We start from the raw sequence: 12,968 nt of genomic DNA on the forward strand, positions 1-12,968 counted from the left end.
ATACTGACTGTTGAGCCGTGTATCTAATCCTCTCCTGTGTGATACTGTCTGCTGAGCCGTGTATCTAATCCTGTGTGATACTGACTGCTGAGCTGTGTATCAAATCCTCTTCCTGTGTGATACTGTCTGCTGAGCCGTGTATCTAATCCCTCTCCTGTGTGATATTGACTGCAGAGCTGTGTATCTAATCCTCTCTTGTGTGATACTGTCTGCAGAGCTGTGTATCTAATCCTCTTGTGTGATACTGTCTGCTGAGCCGTGTATCTAATCCTATCCCGTGTGATACTGCTCTCCTGAAATACTCTGTGCTGCTGTCACTCTGCTGGTTTTGTGTGTGATCTACATGGTGGCATGATCTATATGGCGGCATTATGTGTGAAGTATATGGCGGTATTATGTGAGAACACTATGGCAGTATTATCTGCTAAAAGCATTCTGTGGTGGTTCTGGCTGAGCACCTGCACACAGGTCAGGGGTAATAGGTGCAGTCAGGGGAGGGCTGGTGAGGCAGCTGAAGAGAGGGGTCTCATTTTTAATGTTACTGAATGGCTCCATTTCCCCCAGCCTGCTTCCTAGCGTCACCCCGGACTGCGCCTGTCACCTCACTTTCACACATCGCCAGGACAGGATCTGAGGAGGGGAATGGGGTCTTTGCATGCAAAGTCTGGATCAGAACAGGCCATCAATCAGCAGAAATGTTTCCTGGATTTCTGTGCTGCTGTCTCCCTGCTCCTCCCCCATATATCTCCCTCTGTGCCCCCCATAGTCCAGCACACTGTTCTCCTGAAATACTATGTGCTGCTGTCACCCTGCTCCCAGAATCCTTGCTGCCTGCCATCCTCGGTGACCGAAGACCCCATTCCTCTCCTCAGATCCTGTCCTGGCGATATGTGAAAGCGAGGCGACAGGGGCCTGATATATGGTGGAAGGAGCAGGGTGACAGCAGCACAGCGTATTTCAGGAGAGCAGTGTGCTGGTCTATGGGGGGCACCCTGTTCAGTGCCAGGGATTGTACATAGAGCGCTGTGTTTTATACACATGGATGGACCGTCTGCTCATCTGCTCCACAGAAATCCAGGACACATTTCTGCTGATTGATGGCCTGTTCTGATCCAGACTTTACATGCAAAGACAGTCAGTAACTTTGCAGGCCCCATCAAAATGGCTGCTCACTGTGTTCCTAGATGTCATAGGTTTTTGTGCCAGATTTCAGTAGCTGCTCCCCCTAGTGTTAACAAGTGGAAATGCCAAACTTTTTAAAATTATTTTTCATATTTTGCAAAATTAAAAACAAATGATGATATTTTTTAAGAAAATGTAAACATTAATTCTTTACATTTTTTCAATTGCTGAAAAAAAAAATTTTTGGATGGCACCTTCCCTTTAAAGACTATATACGGTATTCCTAGCAATGAACAATGTCAAATAGATCACTATTAAAGGAAATGGGTAATCAGAAAATGACCTATTGTTTTTGTGCTACATGTAATTTAAGGGGTAACGTCTCTGCTTGTTGAGATTGATATTTTTTGACATGCACGTGTGAGGAGTCTTATAAGCTATGCAAACTTCCTCTGTGAAATTAAATATGTAAATTCTCTCTTTAGAGAGGCAGTGGACTTGAATTCTAGTCTCACCTATGGAAAGAAGCAATCCTAAAAGTCAACATCGACATTTTAACAAGCCGTTACACTTGCTATGGTTAAAAGGCCAAACCAGACACTTTCTTTGCTGACACGTTTATGGGTGCTTGCCTCTCAGTGAAAAATAAGAGGTTTCATTAGGAGAGGAATGAGAGGCCTCTGATTGGAATCCAAGGGGCAACATCTCTCTGGAGAGTGACATGCCCGTGTGTGGAATTGTATAGGCCATTCAATGCTTCGCTGAAAAATTAAATATACAAATTGTCTCATCAGAGAGGAAGAGGACTTGAACTAATTGACCCTTTAATTAGCCTTGCACATGACTAAGGATAAAAGACGTTAACCCTTAGATCCCCGTCAGAGGCCACTCATCCAGCCAAAGCAGATGTCTTGTTTTGCACTGAAGAGCGCCAAACACCCCGAAACATGTGTTTGCAATTAGGGTTCCTGGTTTGTCTTTTATCCTAAGTCATGTAGCAAGCCTCGTTAACAGGTCGATATTGACTTTTAGGATTGCTACTTCCAATAGGTTTTTTTTTGTTCCAATAGTTGGTACACCAGATCAAGTACTCTTCCTCTATGAAGAGACAATTTGAACAAGTTTTTTTAAAACATTGTTGTCAAATGTCTTTTTTTTTCAAATCATAACCTGCATTTAAAAAAAAAAAAAACTAAGCTGAAAACAAAACAAAACAAAAAAGCCTAGGTCTTGCAATTTCACACCAGCCACTGGGGCTTTTTTAGACCCATACTTCCTTGTCCTTTCAGGAAGAGTTTCCAGCAAGCTCATTATCAGCTGAGGCAGGATTACAATCTCTCTACACAGCTGATAGCACAGAATCCACCAAGTAAAATATGTAATTTTACAGATCACCTTCCCTCCTTGTGCATGGTTGTATCAGCTCACATAGCTGTCGGCCGAACGATCAGCTGAGATATGGTTTATCCGACAGCCATTGAATGTATATGGCCTGCACTGCATTACCATGTAAAAAACCCCATTTACAAAAACAGTACCAGATCCTTTCACTCATAGGTTGTGTGCACACGTAGCTTTTTTTTGCGTTTTCCCGCTGCGCAATCGCCGCGAAAATGCAAAAAACCCGCATCCCATTCAATCCTATGGGATTCCGCAATGCTGTGGATTTTACCGCTGCGGAATCGCATCGCGGTAAAATCCACAGCATGCTCATTCTTTGTGCAGAATCGCGGCATTCCGCACCCATAGGATTGCATTGAAACGCTCATTTTATGCATGTGGTTATGCCCACCATGCGTAAAAGGGAGCGCTCAATGTGCGAATGGTACGCAGGGTCTGGAGGAGAGGAGACTGTCCTCCAGGCCCTGGGTACCATAATCCTGTAAAAAATAGAATAAAAATAAAAAATAGTCATATTCACCATATGCTTCATTAAATGTTACAGAACACAACATATGTCCACAATACAGTTCTCTAGTTCTGCTTACATTGTAAATCTTAAGCCCGTAAACCTTCAACACTTTACCCAGATTTATTTAGAATAAATATTTTATAGCTTGGTCTATTTTTCCTTCAAATGCAGCTTTGCGACTCATAACCTCTGAAAAGCACGCCCAGGGAACAGTTTTCTCATGCAGATCAGGTCTGTTCTTTGTGACCTAAAGGCCACATTATGTTCATTATAAATTTAGTGTTGTGGCCGGCACCCCTGACTCGCGATCATGCCAGGATGAAATAGTATTTGGAAGGTGCAACATGTTAAGGAATGCCGTTGTTCCACAGAACACCCAAATCAATGGTTGATTCTTTACGCGCTAATTTGTTGGTGAAGATTCCTACTGAAGTCACCGCTTCACCGTTAGCCAATGCTATTTTCCCGTTTAGCATTATAAATAAGTAAACATCGTCTTGTAGCGTAAAAGATTGATCTCTCCTCTCCCTGCTCGATCTTCGTAAAGTACATGTTGTCTCAGCATTTCACTGCATCATTTATGAGATGCAACACATCCAGCTACTATGATCTAGGCCAATCCTGCCCAGTTAGAAAGATCTGAAGAACACAAAGTGGACACTTTTGGTGGAACTAAATGATCATATAAGAAGCAACATGAAAGACAGCTCAGCAGGTTTCAAATCTGGCAGTCTGTGAAAAAGTTGGTTACGAAAAACCTTTTATATTTTAATTCTGTATTTCCGGTTCTGATTTGCTACAAAAACAGTGGTCCTCATGCACACTCACAAAAAAATATAAAATAATATATTACATTTTATATAATATATATATATATATATATATATATATATATATATATATATATATATATATATATATATACACATACACATATACACACACACACACACACATACATACACACACACACACGTTTATATTCCGGATTTTATTTTCTAGATTGCAAGTTTTTATAGAGCAAGTTTGAAAATGGAAGTAATTATCCAAAAGTGTTTCACACTAGCGTTTATTCGACGCAGCGCACGGCGCCGCTAAGCCCCGCCCCCTGTCGGCTCCCTGCCCGCCCCATCCGGTCATCGCCGCCTACTATCGCACATGGACTCTTGCGATCTGCGCACCCTATCTTTAGCATATGGTGCGCAGATCGTGCGCTGGCCGTGCGCTAGTAGGATTTTGGCGTGCGCTGCGCACTTTTCAAGGTGCGCCGTGCGCTCCGAAATGCAACATGCTGCGTTCGGTGCGCACGGGCGCACCTTCAAAAGTGCGCAGCGCACGCCAAAGTCCTACTAGCGCACGGCCAGCGCACGATCTGCGCACCATATGCTAAAGATAGGGTGCGCAAATCGCATGCAGCTGTGTGCGATAGTAGGCGGCGATGACCGGATGGGGCGGGGCTTAGCGGCGCCGTGTGCTGCGTCGAATAAACGCAAGTGTGAAACTAGCCTTAGAAGAGTTTTTATCCATGAGGCTCGTTTAGATGTTACTATTCCAGCTGATTTGAATAGCTGTAGTCAAGCTTGTGTCTTCTGTATAATTCTTCCGCTAGATGTTTAGTTTTATGGAAATTATTTGGGGATCATTGCGCCACCACTATAGCGGATGTCTCCGGCCGCAGCAGTCACATGTTTGTCAGAACTGAACAGCGAGTACAGAGATGGTCCCGATGTGCTCTTTTGGCTGTAAGAACAGCGCTGTAGCCAGTCACATTCCCGTCCAAACCAGAGGGAGAACCAGACCGTGGTGGAAGAAAAGACTAAGGCGAGTATACTTTATCCTATCATTTACAGTACTATTCTTGATTTTCCAAAAAAAAAAAAAAAAAAAAAAAAAGATTATGAGTCACAGCAATGCCGCAGTTTTATCATGATTGAAAGCAATCGCACTTGAGGAACTAATGATATTGAACTGTAAGTGTTAATTACATCTCGTGTAATAGCAACTAGCTGGAATAAATATTAATCTAAGCAAACCAACATATGGGCATACAATGGTTCCATCTGAATTCACATGAACAAAACATACACATAAGTCAATTTGCATCGATAGATTGTATATGGTATAAATGGGGTTCCAACTATTTAGACATTTCATTAAATTATACAGTGGGAATGAGATGGATATCTTTGGAAGAAATACACGTAAATATATTTTGCTGTACAGACAGAAGCTGTAGCATTTAAAGTGCAACTCATTTTAATTTTAGAAATCAATAGTAGACTTGAAAATAAGCTAATTTAATAATAGAATTCATCAGAGAAATCTAGGACTGAGCTTTCATTCTCAAATTTCTCAAGCAACAGGTAAACCTGACGTCGGTGAGTACAGACTTTCCCATTAATAAGACAGGAGATGGCAGTTGCTACTGAAGATGAGGGAGAGAGGAAGGAGCTCAGCCTATAGATCCTCCTCCTCCCTCACCTCTTCCCCTCTACACAGAATCTCAGCAGCACTAACTGCCATCTTCTATTTCAGTGCTGTAACAATCTGTCTTCACTGAATACAGATTTTACCTGTGAATTGAGAATTTTGAATGACTGATCAGCCCTGCAGGAGAACGAAGCAGATTTCTCTGCCAAGATACAATACAAAGTGTTTTATTGTCATGCGTATTATTATTTATGAAATAAAAATTAAAATAACAATTACACTTTAAATAGCATTCATCAGCAGCTCTTAAACAATCCATACATAATCATGAACTTTACCTTTTAGGTCTTCATCTTCAGTCGTAGTGTTGCAGCTTTCAGTTGATCCCTAGAAAAAGAAAAGCATATGATTTCACACATGATAATGCTTAGTGATGAGCAAACATGCTCGGCTAAGGTGTTATCTGAGCATGCTCGGGTGCTGAGTATCCAGCGTGCTCAAAATATGTTTGCGTCTGTTTGACAGCCACAACACATGCAGGCATTTATAAGAACTGCACCTTTAGTGCTCTAATCGCTGCCTCCATTCTGCAGAAGTGGAATTTTATTTAAATATGATAATTAGGGTGGTTAGCGTACCCTTGGTTTGGCTAAGAGGCTTAGTGCATCCTTCCTTCCACTGGCTTTGCATGTTCCACCACTCCCTTACCGTTGTTTGGTTGTGCAGGCTTGCCCGAGTTTTCTCTGAACTTAATGTTCTCTGCAGGCAAGCTAGTGTTGTCAATCACCAGTGAGGAAGGCACGGTTATGCAAAACCAGTTGGGAGGGGTATGGTGCCAAGGGTACCCAGAACACTCTAATTAGCATATTTCATTAAATTTCAGTTTCTGCAGAACATAAGCAATGATTAGAACACTAGAAATGTATAGAAATACATGGCTATATAGTTTTTAGGAATGTCCCAGTAGCAATGCTGATCAATGGCCACGTGTTGCCTTAATAGATTCGATTTTACTCACTAATACAGCGCCATTAATTCCACAGCGCTTTACATTCACGACTGGCACTGTCCACATTGGGGCTCACAATCTAGATATCCTATCTGTGTGTCTTTGGAATAACTAATCAACATTGCGGAGACAAATATAAATTTGGATGATCACCATAAAACATATCATACAAACAATGTTCATGAAAGTTAACGTATTTTTCTGACCATGAGACGCACTCTTTTCCCCAAAAATTTTTGGGGAAAATGGGGGCGTGTCTTATGGTCAGAATATACTTAAAAATCCGATGGTGACGGTGGTCCCGGTGGCTGCGGTTCCAATGCAGCCTCCCTTCCCAGGCTGGTGCGGCGGTGGAGGTGTTCTGTGGTTCTGCAGTGGCAGGGCCCTGTGATGCAGCGGGCCTCCACCGGCATTTTGTGAAAGACCCGCAACTCCGTTGCTGTGATGCGGTGGCTTCTGAGAATATGGCCGCCGGATGCCCAGATTCAGATCTCAGCCACGCTGGCCATATTCCCGGAGCCACCGCATCACAGCAACGGAGCTAAGGGGCTTTGATAAAATGCCACTGCCCCAGCACAGAGCGGCACTGCCCCTGTCCCAGCACAGAGAGGCGCCACCACAGCAGCCTGGGAAGGGATTTCCCGGAGGCCACTGCACCAGCCTGGATCACCGAACAACCCCTCTGAACACTCCTCCCTCCGTGCCAATCATTTCCCTGGTAAGCTGAATTCGGACTGTAAGACGGACCCCCATTGGACACATTTTTTTCCCCTATTTTCCTTCTGAAAATTTGGGGTGAGTTTTACGGTCCGGTGTGTCTTATAGTCCAAAAAATACGGGTAACTCCAATATAAAAGGAAGCATGACGTTCACCACTCATGTAACACTGATGCCCCACTCATGGCTGAGGCATAGGTAGGAAACAAGAAGGGATGGATGTAAAATTGTTACAATGATTAAAAAAAAACACAAAGAAGGTACAAGTAAGTGATTGGATTTCTTACTTTTATTCCGTCTGTTGCATTATGGACAACAGTTGTTTGAGGTTCCTGAAAAGGAGTACAAATAAATCAGGAACAACAAGAAACGGTCAAGGATAAACAGGTTACACGAAAAATAGAAAGACTATGAAAAACAGTATTGTATACATGAAACAAGACTTCACAAAGAAGGACCAAGAAAACTATTGTGAGGTTAGTTTGTGGATACTAGAAATCTCTGTGCCCGTGTGTGTGCAAGATGTGTGTTGGTGTGAGAAAAGAAAAATTGAGCAAGTAAAATGTGTGAGAATACGTAATAAAATAAAAATAAATAAAAAAACCCAAAAAAAACCAAAAAAAACAAAAAAAAAAAACAGTTCTGTTGTTGAAAACCCCGTTACAATTCAAAGTTTGACATAAAAATCATGTATTAGATCTGATGAAAAAAATGTACATCCCAAACAAGAGTGTAGACTCTTCTAAATATGATGTCTATTATATAGAAGTAAATGTAATAATAAACAAAACACAAAACGATTTTTAAGTGGTACAGGAACACAAGATGTGATCAATTATATTAAAAAAAGCACTGTTAAATACCAGTAATAAAACCTTCCACAGAACGATCATTCCCTTGTGCTAGATTCCATGGTGTATGTCCACAAAAACAAAGGCCATGATGCTGCATTCACAAAAGTTGGTGTGGGTATTTACAGACACACAGCAGGTCTATTGCATGTGTCAACATTTATGTTTCTAGGCATTGTTACATTTTCCTTTTCAATAAGTTGAGTTTTGAATTTTGAGATCTGACATTTAGCATTGCCCATGGCCTTTGTCTCCGTTTTTCAAGGTTAATTCTCAATGAACTATGGGTAAGTGATGGGCCATTGAATACAGATTATTAGCATTGGTTTCCCTAAATGTATTTGGTTACAAGTCATTGGAGGGAACCTCGGCACAATACTAGGTAGCCATAGCCATCTGAGGCCCCTGAAGTGGCCCATCTCTGCCCCAGTCATGTGAAACAAATACACTTTCTATGACAAATGTTAAGATCAGTGTGATGTTTCCCAACCAAACATTCAAGGTAACGTTAGTCGTAAACAGTTTTCACAATAATCGGTAATGGAAATGACACACAGTGGCGAGCATGGATGAGGTCGATGGGTACTAGTCTGGTGACTGCATGCACACCTTAACAATGAAGGCATGAGATCTGCCATGTTTAAAGTGTGAGGAATGCCTTGGGGGGAATCTAGAGAAGTTGGCACTATACATAATTTACCCAACAGGTCATCACCTAATTATTCTAGATCTCCTATTAGACATACAGAATGCAGCTAACAATAAGTGACAAATATGTGATCGGATATTTCAAGGCATTATTATGTAGTAGATGCAGTACCAGTTTAGTAAGCCATGACAATGCAGAAGGTCTCATGTTAGTGTTTTGCTTACCACTCCTACATAAGATGCAGATGACCACCTGGATCCATAAACCGTTCACTGCTGAAGTCAGTCACTAATACTATGTCATGGCACTCTGACTTCAGGCAGTAAAAGGGTCAGGGGTTGGGTGTTCATATGTACCATTGCCAATTATATTGGGATACCAGGAGGCCACTGCTAAACTCTCTTCCCAACAGATTATAGAAAAAAAAAAAACTAACCGTATTCCACAAAACAAAACAAACACAACAAGAGCAGAAGTAAAATATAAAGCAAAACATGAGTTTTGGAGTTCACGGCACAAGCAGCATTCCCACTGCTCACATCCCAGACACTGAGACCCCAGAAAGAGTAGTAGACGGGGAAGATACCATTGTTGTCTGCAATGGGGGGTTTTCTTTTGCTGGGCTTACTATGCTGTTTTTGTTGTTGGTCTGCGGCTGAGATAGAAAAACAAATGGTTTAGTTCTGCTGATGGGGTGAATCGGTATAAGCTGTCAGAAAATAAAGTAAAAAATAATAAAAAAAAAAGTTCTGTTTCCTCCTCCTTGAACACATGTACTGGAGAAAACACTGGTTTCCTCTGAAACCAAAGATGATAAAGAGACTTCTAACAATGCTGTCGAAGGAAATGAAGAGCAATGAGACATATAACAGTTGGAAATGTTGAAAGCCATGAAGATCATTTCATTGACTAATACGGTCGCTGAAGAACAATGGAATTATCACAGAAGACACAGATGACATGATACGGAACGCTAAGAAGTCAATTACGGTTCTTTAGGTTTGCCAAACATCATACTGTAGACTGGTATGGCTGTGTTATGGAAGTCATGCTTAGTGGACAGCACGGTCACTGTAAGATAGGCTGGAAGGTCTTCCAAAATGGGCTGAGGTATACACAGAATGGGCTGAGGTATACACAGAGGAGTCATCCACCAAATGAGGTTGAGTCACAGTTCATTGCAACTCTACATCACGAACAGAAGTAGGGCTCCCTGTTCTTGGATCATTTTGGTCAGTATTTGCCAAACCTGTCCACCAGGAGCCTTACAAGGTCATAGTCCTTATGGAGGAACTGTCACCACTCCCGATTTAGTAAGTACATGTATTCTCTGCAAATAAAGCAATTTCAGGTCACCATTTCCTAGAACTGAGAGTTTTATTGCTCCGGTTATTTTTCCTGCAAATGTATAAATGAATTGACTCCTGGTTATTCCCATTTCCTTTCAGTGTCTAGATGGCCATACACCAGAAAGCTCAGCTCAAGCAAGTTTTCAGGCGTTTTCACTAGAAGGCTATTGCCAGACAGCTCACCTAGTGGCTTACCAAACAGGAAAACATTAATCTTTAGTTGGTAGGCTTCCATGCACATGAGAAGATTAACTAGTCTGGGTAGAAATGCACCATTAATTTGTAGCATCCAGCAGCACCAAGAAAAGATGCACCTGAATTTTTATTCCATGGGTGACAGGTCCTCTGTAAGGACTTCCCTAAAGAAAATGTATGTGTTAGTTTTTTTTTTTTTTTTTTAGTTACAGGGAATCTGCCAGTAGGATCATCTCTCCTAAGTCATCTATATGGGTATATAGGTCATATGAGTCAAATAATAGCTTTGATATCTGCAATCTGATGTCTTATTAAAGAGAAATCCATGTTTTTCCTTATATGTAAATGAGCTGTTAAGATCTATGGGCCGTACATTGATTTGCATGAGAATCTGCCTCCAGAAAATAATATAAATAAAATGGGGAGTTACCTTTCATGCCGAATGCATTCTGATGCTACCATGGTGGCAGCTCCGTAAGAGGTTGTCCCTCAGATTCTTTGCTTTTCTAATACGTGATGGTACCAGGGCTGTGGAGTCGGAGTCGGTGCTCATTTTGATGGAGTCGGAGTTGGAGTCAGTATAAAATGGACCGACTCCGACTCCTAAAATATATAATAAATTGGGTACCATAGGTCAATGCAGAATGTGCTGAATATATTTTCATAGGAATTTGGGAAAGTTATGAAATGCCCTATAAATAACTGTTCTATTCCTGATCTAAGGCTACATTCACACAGCGTTTTTCCTGCGTTTTTTGAGTATACGTTTTTCAGCTGCAAAAGCAGATCAGCTTTTTAAAAAACGGCATCACCTGAAAGGTTTTTGAGCTCATAGATAATGTTTTCAAGAGCAAAAGCAGATTAGAAATCTGTTCTATCTATCCATTTATCCATATCGGTCTATCCATATCTTATCTGTACCAAAAAGAATGAAAGCCGGATAGCACACAGACTAACACTCCTTTTTTTTTTAGCACCAGTCAGGTACACCTCATAGCTGTCCAAAAGGACGCCCAGGACAGGCATTGCTCGTCTTCAGTAACACATCAACATCAATTGATAGTTGGAATAAATAGACTGCATTCACCACCACATCTTCTTAAGGTGCAGGCTTTATTTTCAAGTGTAGGGGTGTGCAGTATGAGGTTCTGCAGCAGCTGAGGTGTGCAGTATGAAATTCTGCAGAACAGTATGAGGTTCTGCTCCCCCCCCAGGTTTGATCCTGGCTACGCCCATAGTGTGAATGTAGCCTGAGGATCTAGGCTTTATCTTAGCCGAGATAAGTCATAGTGAGTGAGAGTGTGTGTGTGTGTGTGTGTGTGTGTATATATATACATATATATACATACACACACAGTGTATGTATATATATATATATATATATATATATATATATATATATATATATATATATATACATACACACACACACACACACAAACACATATATACACACTACAGACCAAAAGTTTGGACACACCTTCTCAATCAAAGTGTTTTCTTTATTTTCAGGACTATGAAAATTGTAGATTCACTCTGAAGGCATCAAAACTATGAATTAACACATGTGGAATTATATAATTAACAAAAAAGTGTGAAACAACTGAAAATATGTCTTATATTCTAGGTTCTTCAAAGTAGCCACCTTTTGCTTTGATTTCTGCTTTGCACACTCTTGGCATTCTTTGAATGAGAAAGTGTGTCCAAACTTTGGTCTGTACCGTATGTATGTAATCGATATTATACAGTGTATTACATATTTACAATTTATTACAGTTTTTTGTGTTCTAAAGTTGTATTCCAATAAATAGATATTATGTTCTATCTAAATATCTTGATTATTGGATCATAGAAATGATTAAATGTCTGATGTTCACATTGTACTACAATAAATTTTTCACTTAAATATAAGCAATATATGTAGGAGTTGGAGTCGGAGTCGTGGTGTCGGAGTCGGTGTAAGGGAAATTGAGGAGTCGGAGTCGCAGGTTTGGCTTACCGACTCCACAGCCCTGGATGGTACTAGGTTTTTCCATCACACACTTCTTTAGGATCGGGTCAATAATTATTATAACTGAAAGTACAGCATTAAACACATCTGCAGGTTCCTCTCAGTGTTTCAGCTTCCATCTCAAGGGCAGTCACTGCTACAATACAGCAGAGCTGTGAGAACTGCAGCAAATGTGTTTGCAATGAGACAAAGTCCAGTTCTTGTGTTCTTTGTTAGCTTACATGTCTCACACTGGTAATGTCCCCTTTCATTTACAATAATCTCTGGAGGCAGATTTTCATGCAGATCAGCCCATAGACCTTCATAGCTCATTTACATACTAAAAAATGTGAATGTCTCTGGAATGAGACATCGGCTCACAGATATCAAGTTATCATTTATTCAGATTTCTATCACCTACATGCCCATATAGATGGTTTAGGAGGGTTGATCCTACTGAAAGATTCCCTTTAACCTACTTTAAACTGAAACAAGAATTCATCCAGAATAAGTCACCGCATAGTAAGTTTCCTAGTACAGCTTTACCAAGAGGTTTGTCATGTCAAACCCAACAGACTTGTTTCATATAATTTTTATTCAAAGCGTTATTTTGAAGTTCCTAAGCCCCAGTGCAAAATGTTTAAAAGGGCCAACACCAAACATTATGCCAGTGATGTGTTGGTGTGTGACAAATGGGCTCTCTGGGTCTCTGAGGCACTGAATTGCTGATGCAACTGCTTTATC

At 40.9% G+C, this 12,968-nt stretch overlaps 1 protein-coding gene across 16 annotated transcripts in view; it reads right to left on the minus strand.

Annotated features, from left to right (window-relative positions):
- CAMK2G (calcium/calmodulin dependent protein kinase II gamma) overlaps positions 1 to 12,968 on the minus strand; it is a 301,123-nt gene that overhangs the window by 19,021 nt on the left and 269,134 nt on the right. For 8 of the 16 annotated variants that reach the window (XM_073560057.1, XM_073560056.1, XM_073560058.1 and 5 more), the window contains 3 exons: positions 9,277 to 9,345; positions 7,478 to 7,522; positions 5,803 to 5,851 (listed from right to left, as the gene is read on the minus strand). In XM_073560057.1, coding sequence (XP_073416158.1) covers positions 5,803 to 5,851; positions 7,478 to 7,522; positions 9,277 to 9,345 — 163 coding nt within the window. The remainder of the gene's footprint in view (positions 1 to 5,802; positions 5,852 to 7,477; positions 7,523 to 9,276; positions 9,346 to 12,968) is intronic. The other 8 variants (XM_073560061.1, XM_073560059.1, XM_073560064.1 and 5 more) reach the window with 1 other exon arrangement.

The sequence above is a fragment of the Dendrobates tinctorius genome, unplaced genomic scaffold, assembly GCF_039654945.1.
Source record: "Dendrobates tinctorius isolate UK_male_01 unplaced genomic scaffold, ASM3965494v1 ptg000292l, whole genome shotgun sequence".
NCBI classification, from domain to species: Eukaryota; Metazoa; Chordata; class Amphibia; order Anura; family Dendrobatidae; genus Dendrobates; species Dendrobates tinctorius.